The sequence below is a fragment of the Macrosteles quadrilineatus genome, unplaced genomic scaffold (assembly GCF_028750875.1).
Source record: "Macrosteles quadrilineatus isolate MER2022 unplaced genomic scaffold, UCM_ALF_1.0 Scaffold_6__1_contigs__length_79288215, whole genome shotgun sequence".
NCBI lineage: Eukaryota > Metazoa > Arthropoda > Insecta > Hemiptera > Cicadellidae > Macrosteles > Macrosteles quadrilineatus.
Window position 1 is genome coordinate 39,954,362 of NW_026542599.1, and position 19,602 is coordinate 39,973,963.

At 35.3% G+C, this 19,602-nt stretch overlaps 2 protein-coding genes across 2 annotated transcripts in view; both read left to right on the forward strand.

Annotated features, from left to right (window-relative positions):
- LOC128997476 (nose resistant to fluoxetine protein 6-like) overlaps positions 1-5,533 on the forward strand; it is a 17,085-nt gene extending 11,552 nt beyond the window's left edge. The window contains exons 2-5 of the mRNA XM_054423115.1: positions 250-439; positions 3,209-3,351; positions 4,320-4,431; positions 5,117-5,533. Of these exons, the coding sequence (XP_054279090.1) occupies positions 250-439; positions 3,209-3,351; positions 4,320-4,431; positions 5,117-5,193 (522 nt within the window). The 3' untranslated portion in view covers positions 5,194-5,533. The remainder of the gene's footprint in view (positions 1-249; positions 440-3,208; positions 3,352-4,319; positions 4,432-5,116) is intronic.
- Positions 5,534-15,218: 9,685 nt separating this feature from the next.
- On the forward strand, positions 15,219-19,143 carry LOC128997478 (uncharacterized). The gene is made up of 2 exons (XM_054423116.1): positions 15,219-15,678; positions 16,949-19,143. The coding sequence occupies exons 1-2, from the start codon at positions 15,219-15,221 to the stop codon at positions 19,141-19,143; spliced, it is 2,655 nt and encodes an 884-aa protein (XP_054279091.1).
- Positions 19,144-19,602: the final 459 nt, after the last annotated feature.

Below are 19,602 nucleotides of genomic sequence, written 5' to 3' on the forward strand. Positions count from 1 at the left end.
GTTAGATCAAAATGAATCCAATGCTTTCACAAATCATTTAAACTATATAAAATAGACAGTCCTTACGTTGGTACATTTTGTATCATAAATAGAACGATGGACAAATATAAATAACAGAAATTCGTTATGCGGATCCTAAAACCTTATTTATGGCATAGCCAAATACAGAGATATTATTTACAAAAATTATTACCTACCTAATAAATCAAAATAAAATACTACATAATAAACAACAATTGACGTTTTTAGGTTCAAAAGTGGGCTGGATGGATCGCATCCTTACTGTTGATACTCGCTTCAGTGTTGTCCGTGTCTATTTTCCAAGACCCCGAGTATGTGTACACACCTTGGCTAGACTCTACATACGGCATCCTTCACAGACCTGCACTGTCTCTTGGTGTTGGATGGGTCATACTGGCCTGCTCTACTGGAAACGGAGGTTAAGTATAAGATAGTTCAATGGAAACACCATAAACGGGTTTTTACCGAGCTTCTCGTAATTTTTTTAATACTGTATATACATATAATTTCGCAAGAAAGTGGCTCTAATAAACTGTGGATAGTACAACGTACTTTGGATCCACAACAGCAATCTCGTGGATTCGGATCCTGGTGGCTGTTCTAGACCAGCTCACTCCTTGTTTGCTATAGTTATTTGTGTAAGTAGTGGGTAAAGGCAGTTTGAACTCGTGTTACACATGATATTTTTCCTACGGTTACTATAAATCATATAAATAATTGGCATTTCAAACACTGTACTACACGTTTTTAGGTTAGGTTGAATCCAAACATTGAACGAAATAAGAAACGCTAAACCAGCTGATCGTAGTCGTAATAAGTGTTGCCAACTTATTTTCAAGCGTACACGGATAACGTGCATAAGGTACGCTGTTTTGTGTTGTTGGTTGGGGTACTGGGGTTCACCAAAGTAAAAATAGTGTGCCAAAGTAAAAACTGTGTGCCAAAGTAAAAAAAAACTGTGCGCCAAAGTAAGGCTTTCTATACTATAATCTGTGCAAGGAAGCCCACTTTATCGGGTGTGTACCATATGTACAATGACATGCCAATTTTCTGTTTAGCTCAGTCATTGATGTAAAAGACAAAGCAAGGCTCAACAACCAATCAGATGTTTAGTTAGTTTCTTGTACAGATTTGTCTATACCTAGGATATATAAGGCCCTCTGCCACGTGCTGCTGTCTCTTTTGCAGTCAGTTGTTCCTAAAGTTAACTTATAAAAATTCAGTGATCACCCCATTTTGAGGTTTTTGGATAATGAGTAATAACACATTTTTTTTTTATTTATGATTTAAGAAGTTTCGTTGAAACTGTGTTGAAGAGGGCTTAATTTTTTATATATATATATATATATATATATATATATATATAGATATATATATATATATTGAAGCAAGATGAAGATTTATTCGTTTTTACCTACTAAAAAAGACAATTAATTTAAATATAAATTGTGCCTAGTAAGAAGTTTGATAAACAAGGGTACAGGTGACTATAGGAAAACTATGATTAACGCAAAGGCGGTCTATGTGAATGGGAAGATACACGTTTTATTAAATCTTTCAACAAATGTAAAAAAAATCGTTAACCCCTTTAAGCTTTAACCAGAAGACGGTCAGTGATAAAGCTTAATTTCTGTAATTTTAAAACAAAACTCTATATAAAGATAAAGTAAAATCAAACTAAAAGGTATACGTATACATTTTATTTTGTAAAATATACTTTTGGGTCTTTTTTCAGAAGAGGGCCGCCACTATTAAAACTGTGGAAAACTCACAGTTTAGGTTAGGTTAGGATAGCTTTACTAACACGTTTTTATTTTTTATATATATACTTATATACAACTTTATTTCAAACAAAATATGTCAGCACATAAAAATAGAGATCCTTAGGCTTTTCTAAAACTTTATAAAGTATCCTTTACGGACTTGTTAATTAAACAGCTTAAAACATAAAAATATGATATTTGATATACTGGCCATATTAAATGGAACTGGCCTGAATTAGACGTTTGACGATTTAAAACTATACTAGAAACCAGTCAATTGATTAGCTAGTCTAAGGAATCTAAGGCAGTTCAATCAAACATGAACCACTCAAGGATATGTTTGATATGTTTGAACATCCAGAAAGTGTACATGTTAGTCTTAAAGCTTCTCCTAAACACCACAAACGGTTGGTTTCAAATAAAATTGAAGGTTAGCGTTATGTTTATTTTAATCCATCCCTATTATACAAAAGAGCATATATGTCAAATATAACGATTAAGACCCAGATAACATCTTTCGTCTCCTTTCTTAATTGACTAATAACTCAGAAGTTCGAGAGGGAAGGAATAAGAAAAGTACTGTTTTACAGATTATGAAGGGTTTTTTTGCACTATCAATGCCAAGTTCGGAAATATGTTTTAAACCTTTCTGCTATAGCATGCAGCATAGAATACTGCCTAAAAAGCCGCGTTTACACCAAAGTCTTCCACTAAGTTTTCTACTATAATATATATTTAGTTGCTGAAACAAGTTGCTTTTTCTACAAAATACAGCCATTTTTTCTGTCGTCCACTAGTGGAGAGACAAGTTCTTCACAACATTTTGATTATCCGGGGAGAGTCGGTAAAGATCAAAGAAAGTTTACAACAAAAAGTGGAAGATTAGTTGCTACGCTCTTTGCGCAAGCAAATTGTGGAAAATAGTGGAGAACTGTTCCCCTTGGCCCCTCCACGCACCCCGGGCGTGACGTAGAGCGGTAGTAAATTCTTCGGAAACAAGCTTTCCACTAAATGCTCTAAATTAGTGAGGAGCAGATTTTGGTTTTCGACAAAACTCTCCCACTTGATTCTAGAATTTGTTCGGAGCAACATTTAGTTGTAAACTTTTAGTTTAAACTTTTGTTGTCAACTTTTGGTTGTAAACTTTGGTGTAAACGTGGATTTAATTTACATTCTCTCTAGACGTAGAAAATCATAATGCATTTGATTAATTGCATTGTAGATCTCTGTATAAAATGCATTATGATCTCCTACGTCTGGAGAGAATGTAAATTTAAAAGTACAATTACGTACCTTAAGCAATAGTAAAATAAGGACTTTGGAAAATGACCTTGTAAACGAAAGAATAGTAAGAGGATTTAAACACGACTTCTTGTTGTTTCATACTAGATTCGGATTCAAAATCATCTGATTCTGCCTACCAGGTGTCGTGAACTCTCTGCTGGGATGGTCGGGAATGGTTGTGTTATCTCGGCTCACTTACTGTGCGTTTCTTGTCCACTTCTTTGTTCAAGATGTCCAGGCATTCAGTACCAAAACTGCAGTCACGACTGACTTCTTAAATTTGGTAAGTAAACAAATCAATCTTGCCAAATTTCATAGGTAATTTTGTTTCTCATCTTGTTCTTAGTTTTTAAATAAATATGTCGTAGGAAATAATAGTGTAGTCTTTTTAAATTTTATATTTGGTTTGTACTATTATAATTAATTTAAAGAAATCATATTCGCATAATATATCAACAAGTTTTAATATGGTAAATTATTGTCAGGGCATACTAGTTCGAATCTGATAGGTACTTAATGTTTGTTTAAGATACAGCAACCAATTTCAATCCAATCTCAAGTACAAAATATTTTTGATCAGCAAAAATAACAAACGAGAAACCCTTTAATAAATAAACTATTCGAATACTATACTATTGCATCCAGGAGTTTGGTATGATTATTTTTCTTTGCACAAGTCTGACGATAAAACGCTTATATGTTCTGGGAAATAATGTATTTTCTAGTTATAAGTAGCATATTTCCCCCGGTAAAATAAAATAAAATTCATAAATACTGTTATATAGTTCAACAGTATAATGAATACAAATCTCCCATACTGACGCAAGCATTGCACCTTGTATATTTTTAAATCTTTAAATATACTATCCTAAGTATTTTGATAAAACAAGGTCGTAACAAAAAAATATTCCATTACCTATTTGATAAGTTTTAATAAATAACCTAAGTTTATTCATATGTCAAAATCGATTACAACATAATAAATTTAATAAAATGCAACTCCAAGGGTAAATCATTTTGACAAAACCACAAACTTAAATAGGGACTTCTTTAAACAACTAAAATGAGAATTTTCAATGTAACTATTGAGGAACTGTAAAACAAATTCAAATAATGTTAATATACCTAAATATGAATCTTATGGAAATCTTATAAAATGCATTAGAATCGATTTTCATATTTCTAATAGTTAACGTCCTATATGGAGTTCCACTTGGTACATTGATGATGGTAACTTTCTTTTGTTTACAGTGGTTTTTGTTCTCCGCAGACTTTGTGATCAGTTATCTATTAGCTGCAGTTCTGCATTTGACAGTTGAAGCGCCTGTCAATAACATTTTGAAAATATTCCTCAAACAAAAAGGTAAACTATCAAAAATTTTGAAAAAGCTCCTCAGTATATACATAAGAATACACAAAAATATCATAAAACATAATCAAATATGATCAACTAAGCAATGTTTTGTAATTTTGAGAGGCTAGAATAATTTGATCCTGGTATTATAGTGCAATTTACTACTGACATGGCGGACTATGCACAGAACTTTACTTGTATATTAAGTTAACTGCGCTGCTAAAACACTATTTTAGATTTTTTTCCTTGTAAAATTAAGAAATGCATAGCAGTTGGCAAAATCTGTTAGGTGATTCATTGAATTAATACTATACCAAAGGTATGGTAATTTTTCTGATGCTTCGTAATACATAACCTTGCCATAACTGCAATAAATTATAAATTTATTATAAATTAGAAATAAATAATATAAATTATAATTGGATGCCATAAGTATTCTGTGCTCATGTAATTGAAATTTTTAAAACAGAACATTTTAAGATTAAGATTATACGATGAATAGATAAGTCATAAATAATTAACAATTTAATAATTAATCATTTAATAATTAATAATTAATCACATAATAGTTAGTTGTGTTCTGTGTTTATCTGCAAAATATTATTTTTTAGACCTAAGTGCCGTGAACTTTTGTATATAGATTCTCTTCCTCTCTATCTTTGGTAAAGATAAAAGTATATTTGGTTTTTTTCAGATTCAAAATTGGAAGCTGTACCATCTACTTCTGGCACACAACTGCAATCAACTGTTGGGAACATAATGATGGAGTGAAATTAAAAATTCATTAAATTAAACAAGAGACAGAAAAGTTATAAAGTTCATGAATATTAGGCTGCAGTTGTTTAAGAATGTAAAGTAGTATATCTTTTTTGATGCTTTAGGACAAAAATAATCTGAGAATAACCTCAAGCTGCCAGTTATTGTTTTAAATAGTAAACTAGGCCTATGTAATTAAATAAAGTACATAACTGTTTTGCAACTATATTAAAGTTTTAACTAACCTACCAATACAGGTAGTTTGATTTCTATTATTCTGAAAAAGATGGATTATTGATCAACATAAGCAAATATACTTTACTGCAACAAACCCAACTAAACACGTAATTATTTTAATAAGATAGGCTAACTAGTTTTCTTTTTAAGTCTTTTATGAGTAAAAACCAAGATTTACAGGTAGCCTATTTAACATTACAATCTGGTGACTGTTTTAAGCCCTGATATTGTCGTATTCCTCCACCAAACCTTTACCTGATGCTTTAGTGGGCAGCTTCTACCATGTTATTAGGCCTACCAACCATGCTCGACAAGTAGACTCATATCCTTCCCAATAAAACTCCTGGATTACAGCAAATTTTAAAATAGACGCCCAAAAAATTTTTTACTTAGTAAGGCAACTTCTTGTTTATTTATGTATAATTTAAGTAAAAGGTAAACTACATAATAAGATGTTAAATGGTTACAAAACCAAATGTATGTTACAAGAAAAAAACAACTAAAGTTTATAGATATCGTGTTTTGTGTCTGAATAAAATAATTGTATACCAATAAAACCAATGGTATTCACTCAGGTATAAAGAAACAAACAGGTAAAACAAATAGTTATAAGTATTAAATATGTTTCTTTGTAAAAATTTGCTTGCAGTTTTTTTTAATACAGTCATTAAAGTTGAGTGTATTTTTTACTATTCAAAACTTAGCATTGAAATATGAAACATTAAAATATCTTGTGGGTAAATTTCACCATATTATTCCACAAAAAATAGAAAGTAGTGGGCTCAATTGTTATTTTAAACCCTGACTTTTCAATTGGGAAAAGAACTGAACTCTTGAAATATTAAAAAACAAACACTCCTCCAAGTTATAACAGATTTCCAACACAAGCTATTGAGACGGTTTATGGCCGAGTTTTAACCAGAGTCAATAAATCAAGACTTAGAGGAGCATCTGTGCCCATAACATTGGCAGTTACTGCACCAAACACTATTTGCTTTGCCATACAATATTTACTTTGTGATTTGTATCACATTTTAAAGTATAAAATTATACTTTTAAGGCAGGTGTAAAGAGATTTGTAATTTAATTTAAGTTATATAAAATTGTGAAACATTAAGTATTGGCTCTACTACTCTTATATTTTGTATGGGGACATGGGAATCTGGAATATTTTCACACACAAAATGTGAGTTGTATATTATAAGAATATAATTTGATTGTTGTAAAAAAGTATGCGTTGGTTGTTCGCCCATTATATAATATGTTCGATCAACTTTACCTAAACAATGCATTACGTATGTTTATCGTACACAAATAATGGTGTGACCTCATACCGTTATAGCATTGTAAAAACGTTGCTTTCTCATTGATCGTTTATATTTCTGTAATATTTCAACTAAGCTCTATTGCTATTAGTGTAACTAGTGTGTGAAGTGGCACTTTCCTGCACGTTACAGAAATGTTTACGCACGAGCCGTAGGCTAGTATGGAATGTTTTTTGAGTGCAGCAAAGGCATTTGCGCTCGTGGTACACATTATATGTTTCCTGCAGTTACTATAAAACATATAAATAATTCTTCTTTCAAACACTTTGCTTGGTGAAACCTAACACGTTTTAGCCTACAACATATTGTTACACGTTTTAGGTTAGGTAACAACCAAGCTTTGAAGGAATTGGAAAACGCTGCATCTGCTGATCGTAGTCGTAGTATTTTTAAGTGCTGCCAACCTGTTTTCAAGCGTATAATTATTACGTGTCTTATAAAAGCACACCTTTTTGTGTTATTTAGTTGGAGTAGTGAAGTGCGACAAAAATTAGTGCGGCGAAAGTAATTAAATGCAGCTATTAGCTACTTTGCGTGCTATAATCAGTACAAGGAAGCCCACTTTGCCAGGTAACTGTAGAAAAAAGTAAAAAGTTTTTTTTACAACAAAGAATATAGTAAAATGGCATAAACTTTGTCGGTATTAACGAAATTCTGTTATTGTGTTTGCATGTAATTATCATTTGTCAATAATCCTTATATCAATATAACGAAAATCCTTAAACATTTAAAAATGTATTTGTCTTCATGTATAGTATAGTATTGTATTGTATTGTATTTTGTATTGTATTGTATTGTATTGTATTGTATTGTATTGTATTGTATTGTATTGTATTGTATTGTATTGTATTGCATTGTATTGTATTGTATTGTATTGTATTGTATTGTATTGTATTGTATTGTATTGTATTGTATTGTATTGTATTGTATTGTATTGTATTGCATTGTATTGTATTGTATTGTATTGTATTGTATTGTATTGTATTGACTGTGATTGCAAGATTAGTGTATGCTATGGGATTTCTGAAGTGTGAGACAGAATGCAATATGTCACTGTGAGTAGAGTAAGATCAACATAGAGAAACTAACCACAGTAACAAAGAGTTGTGTCATACAGCGAGAGTAGTTTTGCAATGATAATGTAATTACCCGACCTTAGTGTTATCAGGCAGTATGTAATCTGTCACCATGTGTCAAACAAGATACAATACCGGTCAACATAGAGTAACGAGTGACGATAACATAGAGTAGTGTCATACAGCGAGAGTAGTTTTGCAATGATAATGTAATTACCTGACCTCAGTGTCATCAGGCAGTATCTAATCTGTCACTGTGTGCCAAACAAGATACAATACAGGTCAACATAGAGTAACGAGTGACGATAACATAGAGTAGTGTCATACAGCGAGAGTAGTTTTGCAATGATAATGTAATTACCCGACCTCAGTGTTATCTGTAATCTGCCAATGTGTGTCAAACAAGATACAATACCGGTCAACATAGAGTAACGAGTGACGATAACATAGAGTAGTGTCATACAGCGAGAGTAGTTTTGCAATGATAATGTAATTACCCGACCTCAGTGTTATCTGTAATCTGCCAATGTGTGTCAAACAAGATACAATACCGGTCAACATAGAGTAACGAGTGACGATAACATAGAGTTGTGTCATACAGCGAGAGTAGTTTTGCAATGATAATGTAATTACCCGACCTCAGTGTTATCAGGCAGTATGTAATCTGCCAATGTGTGTCAAACAAGATACAATACAGGTCAACATAGAGTAACGAGTGACGATAACATAGAGTAGTGTCATACAGCGAGAGTAGTTTTGCAATGATAATGTAATTACCCGACCTCAGTGTTATCTGTAATCTGCCAATGTGTGTCAAACAATATACAATACCGGTCAACATAGAGTAACGAGTGACGATAACATAGAGTAGTGTCATACAGCGAGAGTAGTTTTGCAATGATAATGTAATTACCCGACCTCAGTGTCATCAGGCAGTATGTAATCTGCCAATGTGTGTCACACAAGATACACTACAGATCAACACAGAGTAACGAGTGACAATAACATGGAGTTGTGTCATACAGCAAGAGTAGTTTTGCAATGATAATGTAATTACCTGACCTCAGTGTTATCAGGCAGCATGTAATCTGTCACTGTGTGTCAAACAAGATACAATACAGGTCAACATAGATAGGTCAACATAGATATCGTTTGTCTTATAGTAGAATTACAGAGAAAAATATATAACCCAGCCTAATCAGAAAAAAATGTCCGTGTTAGAATATCTTAACTTTATTACTGTAATCATCCGTTGCATAACACTACAGTGAGCATTGCAGCCTTATTGTTAGGAGAACAGGATTTAGACCAGAAGACACAGGTTCATCTATCGACTATAACTTATGATTTGGCAACTATCTGTTGCTTTTTCATACAAGATCAAAGGGATAAAACTTGGTTACAAGAAGTTACCGAGATTTCATAAAGGATATTTCGTTGACTTAACTTATGTTGTTACTTTATCCCAACACGGGTTTACAGAAGATTCCCAAAGTAGATGAAGAAGCTTACGTAACCTTAGTTTTATCCCAGATCACAGTCTTGTGGCGGGGGAGTATATTTATAAGAATAAGAATAAGAATAAGAATCGTTTATTGCCGTTAAACATGTACATGCAATGGGCAAAGTCACATTTTTACAATATCTTAGCCTACTTAAAAATAAACAGATGTATAGGCCTAGACCTTAACACAGAATGGTAACATTGAATCGTTGAAAGTCATTTTCAAGAACTCGTTAACACTATACATGGGGTTTTCCACTAACCAATCAGACAAAACTCTCTCAAATTTACTATTACTAACTTCTTTTGCGCTATGAGGCAGTTTGTTAAACAAATTAATACTAAGAACATTGAAAGACTTGAGGGTTTTACTTAACCTACAATGTTGCCTATAAATATGATGACTAGATCTTGTGAAATGGTTGTGGATTTGGTTTGACAAAGTGAGGTTATCTAAATTCTTCTTAACATAACATAAACACACAAAAATATATACATTTATCACAGTTAAAATCTTGGCTTGTTTGAACAAGGGCCTACAGTGCTCATCAGGGTCTACATTAAATAAAATCCTCACAGCCTTTTTCTGGATCACTAAAACTTCACTTATTTTTGAACTATTGCCCCAGTACAAAATAGCATAGAGCAAAACACTATGAAAAAAAGCAAAATAACAAGATCTTAAGTAATGACTAGGTAGGCTAAATCTAAGGCGACGCAACATGTGAACAACTTTGGACAGCTTTGAACAAACCTCAGCAACATGAGTATCCCAAACTAACTTAGGATCAAGATGGACACCTAAAAGTTTAACGCTACTGTCATCATCTGCCTCTTTCGGTGCTCTTACGTCTAGAGAGAAAGTTATATTCTGTGTCTTATTCAAGTTAAGGAGAAATTTGTTAGCTGCATACCATTCAGCTGCCTCTTTAAGAACTACTTCATTCATGGTGCAACAAAGGTCATTAACATTTTTCTCGCTTCTAAAAAAGGTCGCATCATCAGCAAACATGACAGTACTAGCAGAGACATTATCAGGCAAGTCGTTAACCATAACCAAAAATAGGAATGGGCCCAGGACCGAGCCCTGCGGTATACCGTACTCAACCTGGGTAGCGACTGACATTGAACCCTTAACACTAACTTTTTGTCGCCTATTTGTTAGATAGGATTCAAAAATTTTGATTTGAGGACCGACTACCCCATAATACTCAAGTTTTTTCAATAGTATGTCCCGGTCAACGCAGTCGAAGGCCTTGCTCAGGTCACATAACGAAGCTCGAGTGGCTAAGCCTCGCTCAAAACCCTCAATTACTGAGGAAGCAAGGACCCCGACCGCGTCGGCCGTTGACATACTAGGCCTAAAGCCAAACTGATCAGAAGAAATTAAACCATTGGATTCAAAGTAGTCACTAACCTGAGTTTTCATTACCACTTCCACAACCTTGGCAATGACGGGAACCACAGATATCGGCCTGTAACTGGCTGCCTCCTTTACATCCCCAGATTTATAGATAGGTATGAGTTTGGATAACTTCAATTCGTCTGGAAAGATTCCTTCGCTCAAACAAGAATTAACAAGCAAAGTTAAGGGCAAAATTACAACATCTGCAACATATTTCAAGAGATCGTTGGACATATCATATATATCCTTGGTTTTGGATGACTTCAAGCTGGTTAACACTTTCAACACTGCACTAGGCTCAACATTTTGCCACACAAAGCTCTGCTTTACACTTAGCACTTTATTCCTCAGAAGATCTTCAGCCGTTGTGGTTACTGGAGGGATGGCATTACGTATCTGGGGGATGACCTCCATGAGAAACCTGCTGTAGACCTCTGCAGTAGGTTGACCTCTTTCCCTCGGAGCAGCATGAAGTTCATCTCTCACCACTTGCCATGCAGCCTTGGTCTTGTTGGCAGCAGACTCTATGAAGTTCTCGTTAGAAGCCCTTTTGGCATTTTGAATGGCTTGCTTGTACAAGTTTCTTGCTGCTACGTAAGCCCTTCGATCGGTAGCACTCTTGGTATTGTTTGCTATTATGTACAGGGACATAACGTAGTTCTTCTGTGCTTCAAGCTGGGGGGTATACCAGATGCCTGATTTACCCTTAGGAGTAGATAAGTGATTTGACGACCTTTTGGGGAAACACCAGCTCATAATACCAATTAATACATTAAAAATTGTAGTACAAATTGTATTGGTATTTTTGTTATAGAGTAGGCTCTCCCAGTTAATAAGGGCTAACTGTTCTTTGAAAAGTTCCATTTTGTTATAGGTTATAGGTCTCACAATAACATTAGGGCGAGTTGCTTTTTTCTTGTCAACTTCACTGGGAAAGAGCATATCAGTAAGAATGACATGATGATCTGACAAAGGAAGTTTAACAACATTCGCCGAAATCATACACTGTTTCACATTCGTTACAACATTATCTAGGCAAGCAGGTCCTCGAGTAGGTTCCCAGACCGTGCATCGACAACCGACTAACTGAAGCGCATTATGAAGAAGTGAACAATTACTATCGTTCTTAAGAACATCTACATTGAAGTCACCACACATAACAACTTTGGCTTCAAACTTAGTGAAATAACTCAGTGTAGCTTCAAGTTGTTGCAGGAAAATTGTCATGTCACCAGCAGGAGATCTGTATAGGGATAATACTATAATCTTAAAGTTGATTAGCTTCACAGCACATATTTCAAAGTGAAGTTCAATACAGAAGGAGGATGTATCCAAAACTTCGAAGTCAGTAACATTGGAGATATAAATTGCCACACCACCGTGGATAATGCTTGAGCGACAAAAGATGCTCCCCAGGCTATAACCTTCAAGGTTATAAATATCGTAGTTGCTGCTATTAAGCCAATGTTCACTAAAGCACAATACTGAAAAATGTTGCACCTTGAACAGCATGTCCAATTCGTCAATTTTGTTGATTAAACTTTGAATATTACTATAAAATATTGATATTTTGTTTAAATTAGCCTGCTGACCCTCTAGACTAGGGCTCGACTGTACTGCTAAAGCTGAAGCTAGGCCTACCCCTTCGGACTGGGAAACCCTAAAAAAACCGACTGGTCCTTGTTTTCAGTACTATTAACATTATGAAAACTTTCACTATGTTCAGCTTTACCAGCTGGAGTCTTGTATCTCTTGTTCACGAATTTTGAAACAAAAACATCGCTTGGCCAAAAATTTGGAGTAAAGATATCGTTCATTAGTTTGTAGGGCACTCCCACTTTGTACGACGAGTACTTATCCGGATATCTAGAGTTAAGTTTTTCTACGGTGAACTCCTCTTCTTGGTAATGCCCTTTAAGGTAGTCCGTTAAGTCACTTGGTCCAGTTGAAGGACTCAGCCTAGAAACAAAAAGAGCTACACTTCTCTCCACAGATTTAAGGTTATGAGTCTTATCAGAAGTTTGCAGGCTCCCTGTAATAAACTTATTACTTCCACGCACAGATCTATTGTGTTGAATGTTGCTATGCTTGTCGTCAACAGACTTTTGACCCAATCTTGATTTATTTGTTGGTTTAAGCTCTAATTCATTGTGCTTAAGCATAAACCCACCAGACTGAAGCCTAGGCCTATTTATGTTGCTACTCTCCTGAACAGCCGTTTTTTGGATGGGTTTCTTCATTGTGATTTCTGAGTAACTTGGGACACAATTAATAGAGTCCTTAATACCCACGTTATCGTTTACAACATCGGTGATAACCGATTGAGTCGATTTTTTAACGTCTTGAGGTTGGGATGGCTGATTTAGGTTATGTTGTGAAAGTTTAGATCGAAGTTCATCATAGCTCCTCAAAACTAAGTCCAATTTACTTGTAATTGTCAAATTAGTAGTCACTAAACCATTCACTACATTAAAGAGTTTTCTTAGCAGAGTCTTGTCCATGTCGGCAGTTGAATCTTCGTTACAAGTTTCCCTCATGTCAAGGCGGCACTTTTCACAGTACCAGAAAACACTACTTGAAAGTTTATTAATCACATCAAACTCTTTAACCAGTAAGTTGGCGCATTTAAAATGAAATTTTAATCCACAAATGCCACCGCATCGCAGTGATCTGTCATTACTTTTAAATAATATTCGGCAGCTGCCACAATCCAAGTCTTCACTCACCGCCATCTTGCAGACGAAAAAAAAAAATATATATATATATATATATATATATATATTCATCCTTGTTCAAAAGCTATTTGTAAATATGAGATCAGGTTTATGATTCCAGTTAGTGAATGAATCGAAAATGTGACCTTTGACTGAATAAAATCTTGTGCGCATCATAATGTAAAGTAAGCATACTGTTCCGTATTCAAGCGCTACCTAGATATTTCCAGACGTTTCATATCATACAATAACCTTTGTCCTGTCACGTGATGTCTGGAAACCCCAATCTCGCCCCAGTTCTCTTGCATTCATGCAACTACTAACATGTCCCCGGCACAATTAACTCCCAATTGCTGCTCTCATCTCTTAACCCCAAAGTATATTTAATTATTATTAGTGACACATATTAAAAGTGAACTATTGAACATTTGTGAAGTGAAACACTACTACTGCCGGTCCTGGTCTGTGTACGAGCAATACGCAATAGCTGGCCAGCAGAAGAAACTCGTGTACGTCTACCGGCTTCGTCTTCTCAACACTTCAGTTAAAAGGAAGGTACCTCATCAATCTCATTATATCTGTTAAATAATTAGTGACAAGTTTTTAATATTGCTCTTTCAAAATACAGTCCATTTGAACATTTTTAGGCAAGTTTACCCCCCATCCGCTGGTCCTTCGAGCCGGATGAAAATATTATCATTAATAATATATTGTGCTTTTATTAGCCTAGCTACTGTAACTGTTAAAATTGTACAACTAAACTCTTAAAAGTGTCACTTCTCTAAATAATTAGAGCAGCATTTGTATTTCCCATTACTATTTTTGGTGAATAAATAATATTTTATTTCATTCCCCTGTGCCATCTCAGACGTGAATATTTCATGTTAGTTTCATGTTCATGTCCTCCCACTGCTACATAAATCACGTCATATTTCCTTTCAAATAGTTATTTGAAATCAGGAATTAGTTAGGATATTTAATATTTTCTCTAAGTTTCTCAATCAATTCACCATATCAATTATTGTCATTAACAATAATTTTTGTCTGCACTTTGTTTCGTCCTTAATTTTCTAACATATTTTCACTTATCAGAAAGTCAGCCATTTTATATTTTCTGTCCTTGCGATGCACCTTGGTAGCGAACTTCTCCACTAGAGCGCTCTGCCTACAGTCTGCACGTCGCAAGAACCAATGAGCGTCGAGATTCGTAAAACAGAATAAATCGCCCAATGATATTGCTTCTTCAAATTGATCATATGTAAAACTCAGTTTCAAGCACAGGAAATCAGCTGACTGAATATAAAACACACTCCAGCTACATACAGCTGTGTGAATTGAATCAAAATATAAACGTAACCTTCAAGTTTATTTACATCTTGGAAAATATTGTTTTGTGTGAATATTAAACGAAATATTAGTGGTTGAATCGATTCTTGTCTACATTAAGGATATTGCTCATAATAAATACTTCCCTACTCAATATATTCTGCGAAAATACTGATTCAAATGAAATGACTTGTGTTAAATAGACTTTACCTTTATTTACTATGTCTATCCTGGGTTTGATGGTAAAGTGAAATATAATTTTACATTCATTATTTCTTATAGAGTGAATGTAAATGAATTGATTTATTCTGAGCTATTAATTTGCATTATTGTTAGGTCTAAGACTTGGAGTTATTTTGATATTTAGTTGTTGGGAATATTTACATAGGCCTAAACTTATGATAAACTTAGGCCTATAGCTTACTCTATTGATTACATAAATGGTCTGTTAAAATGAGATTCTCTACACTAGAGAAAAAGGCAAAACTTGTCAAAAATAGGCTTCAGAAAATAAGCAAGTTTGTGTCAGCCCAAATTACTCTCTCAGAAACTCAATCATTAAATGTTGTTTCCATTCAGCGCTTACACAACTATGATGATGAAGTTAGAGGTTTATTCTCTGATTTTAAAGCTTTATTCGATAAAGTGGTTTATGATGATCCTGGTTCTGATTATGACGAAACTGAAGCATGCTCTATGCAAGATGAAATTTCGGACTTGTACATTTCTCTGATCAGTGACTTGAAAATAGTGTTACCTGCTAAAACTAAAGAAGGAACACCTCCCACCCAACCATCTCTGCGACTGCCCAAATTTGAGTTGCCCAAATTCAGCGGTAACTACGAAGAATGGGTTAGCTACTACAATATTTTTGAGGCTTCTATTAATAGGAATGAAACTTTGGCCCCTGTGAGTAAGTTCCAATATCTGCTTAGTTCTTTAAGTGGTGAACCCTTAGATTTAGTAAAGAGCTTAAGCATAACTGCAGAAAACTTTGATGTTGCACTTAGGCTGCTTAAGGATCGCTATGATAACAAAAGGCGTGTTGTAACTCAGCTTGTTACAAAAATCATTGATTTGCCATGCATAAGTAGTGGTTCTCTCAAAAGTCTCCAACATTTTCTCACAGTTTATAAAGAGAACACTCAAGTTTTGAAAAATCTCAACCATGACATAACAGCTGAAAATACTCTGCTTGTCCTAACGCTTTTGAAAAAGTTACCTACTGATTTAAGAAAATCTTTTGAGGATTCTCGCATCACAAACAATGACATACCTGCAGTAAATGATCTAATTCAATTCCTTGAAAGAGAATTTAAACGATTAGAAGGAGCTAGTATCGGTCTTGGTCCCTCAGCTAACGCAAGATACCCTTCAGTGCAAAAGACTCAATCTAATAGTTATAGGCCTAAACCTCTTCGAGATAGTAAACCTTACTCCTCTCAAGCTAAAACAGCTTTCGTCACAGTGACTAACACTTGTAAGTTTTGTCAAGCATCCGATCACAATATATACAAGTGTCAAGCCTTTCAGGCTAAAAGTAGAGGTGATAGAGTTGAATTCACTTGTAAAAATAATCTATGCGCCAACTGCCTAGGCCATCTACATGATACTAATAACTGTCCTTCTCATAGAGTGTGTCGAATTTGTTCAAAGCGACATCACACTCTCTTACATGACTCAACTCCCACACAACAGCAGCCAAGTTACCCAACCAAGGTTTTTGAAAAAAAATATGGTAAGCCGCCTACAAATAGCGCACCCCAAAGCCATGTCACCGCACCAGTGAATAAAAGTGCTCTTGTAGGATTGTCTAGCCAGTTAAACCCAACTAAAACAACAATTTTACTTGGAACATGTTTAGTTCAGGTGTTTTCCAAAGATGGTCAGCAAACTGTACTCCGTGCTGTGCTCGACTCTGCATCTCAACTTACATTGATATCTGAAAGAGCTGTTCAGCTCATCAGTGCCTCCCGTACTCGAGCACATGATGAAATCCAAGGAATTTCTGGCTCACTAATTCATTCTAGAGGAATAGTGAACATTGATATAATCTGCAGTTAATGGTCAACGCTTAGCCTACCATCATCCATGCTTGGTTTTGAATCGTATCACGTCACCACTGCCTCAGATCCCAGTCTCACCTCAAGTGAAGGGATCCTTAAATGATTTTGTTCTTGCAGACCCCTGTTTTGACAAACCTGGAGAAATTGATCTATTGATCGGAGCTGATTTATTCGCTCTCTCACTGACTGGTGAGCAGCACTTCTTAGGCCATAACCTGCCCCAAGTTTTAGGAACTATATTCGGATTTGTTGTAATGGGCATAGCTCCTGTTGCTACATCTGAGTTATCAATCCCAAAAACTGTTTCTTTTCTCACTACACATGATGGAGACCTTCACAGTTCACTTCAAAGGTTTTGGTCAATCGAAGAACCCCCGACATGTGTCAAGACTCAGTCAGAAGAAGATGTTCTCTGCTTACAGCATTTTGAAAGAACCCATACACGTGATAACTCTGGTCGATATGTTGTTAAGTTACCGAAAAGACCAAATCATCCACTATTAGGTGAATCTTGTAGTACAGCTCAACTTAAACTTAAAGCGATGGAAATAAAATTTGCTGCTCAGTCCGAATTCAAAGATTTATACTCCGAATTTATGGATGACTACATCAAATCAGGTCACATGAGTGCATGTGAGCAACCCCTTTCTGGTGAATGTTACTATTTACCCCATCATGGAGTATTTAAGGAGAATCCCCCTAATTCCAAAATACGAGTCGTATTTGATGGTAGTTCCAAAACAAATAATGGCGTCTCCCTAAACGATATCCTCATGCCTGGCCCTAAGTTGCAGAATGATATTAGTGATGTCTTGCTGTACTTTAGGTGTCACAAGTTTGTGTTCACTTGTGATATACGACAGATGTATCGCCAGATTCTGGTGGCTGAAGATGACAAGAAATATCAGTTAATCTTTTGGCGATCCAATCCTGATGAATCCCTTCAAGTCTTAAAGCTAAATACCGTCACCTACGGTCTCAACTGTTCCCCGTTCATTGCGATCAGAACATTACAACAATTGGTCAAAGATGAGGGTCATTCATACCCCAAGGCGTCTGAGATTCTAACTAAATCAATATTTTATGACGACATCATCGCTGGAGCAGAAAGTCTTGATGAAGCTTTGTCTGCACAGAATGAACTCAAGAACTTGCTCGCTAGAGGAGGTTTTGAACTCCGAAAATGGATTAGCAACGCACCCCAACTATTGGACCAAGTCCCAATTGAACACAAAGAGACTCCAGTGGAGTTAACTGAAAATAGTGAAGCCTTCTTCAGTGTCCTAGGTCTAAAATGGACCCCAGAGTCTGACATGCTTTCTTACAAGGTTAAGGATGTTGAAATAAGTGCTATACTTACAAAGAGAAGAATATTATCTACAATCGCTAAACTGTACGATTTACCAGGATTTCTTACACCCGTAATTTTCTGGGCAAAAACACTTATTCAGTATCTCTGGACAACAGGGCTAACTGGGGATGAACCTGTTCCAAATGATGTTAGAACCAAGTGGCATTTATTCTTAGAAGAACTCCCAATAATTCAAGAATTAAGAATTCCACGCTACATTTCTACTTCTCTGCATACGGCTGTGCAACTCCACGGCTTCAGCGATGCTTCAGAGAAAGGCTACGCTGCTGTTGTCTACCTTCGTGTCACTGACTCTCAAGAGAATACAAGGCTCTATCTCATCGTCTCTAAATCAAAAGTCGCTCCTTTGAAAAGAATTTCTCTGCCACGGCTTGAACTTTGTGGCGCTCACTTACTGGGAAAACTTCTTCAATATTCTTCAAACATACTCTCTGCTCATATGAAGATTGAATCAATCTATGCTTGGTGTGACTCCACAATTGTCCTAACCTGGATACGTACTCTTCCATACCGCTTGAAAGTCTTCATTGCCAATCGTATTTCAGAACTCCAAGAATTGGTCTCTCCTCACTCATGGAATTATGTCAAATCTCAAGACAACCCGGCAGATTGCGCCACTCGTGGTCTTTCACCCTCTCAACTTGTGACTCATCATTTATGGTGGAATGGACCGGAATGGTTACAGTCATCGTCAGATTCTTGGCCTAAGCCAAAATTCACACCTGTTATTGATGATGACACTCTTGAAATAAGGCCAAATCCTCTAAACGTTCTAGCAACCACAGAGAAGATTAAACTCACTGATTTTGATATACTAGAAAAATATTCATGTTTCAGGAAACTTGTAAATGTCATTGTAACCTTTCGTAACCTTTCCCAAATTTGCCTCAGCTTTCTCAGGGAGAAGGGGTGGTCCAACTCAAAGCTTACACCTTACTAAATAACCCAAACTGAATGTTCTTAGTGTTTATTATGGGCGCCACCGTGTTGTAGAGTAGAATTTAAACAGGGTCCAACAAGGAAGTTCTCCTGTACTCATGGGATGATATTTTGGATGAGATAATAAAAAGAAACAATCAGCTGGGCGGCTAATAGCTTACCAAATTCAAACCAAATATTACTCCACAATGACAACAACAATAATACTATTATCAGCAAGTTCACTTATAATCAGTAGTAGTAAATGGTTACCCAGTTTAGCATAGAACTCACATACCCCTTATCAGTTGATGATATGACTAGATAACTCAGGCTATATAGTTAACTACTAACCAAGAACTTTTGGGTAGTTTACTAAGTTCAAAATCCTTTTAAGTGTCAAAAGTAATCAACCAATCAATAATTAAACCAACTTACAACAATAAATTTTTTAAACTAGACAGTACACAGGAACACAACA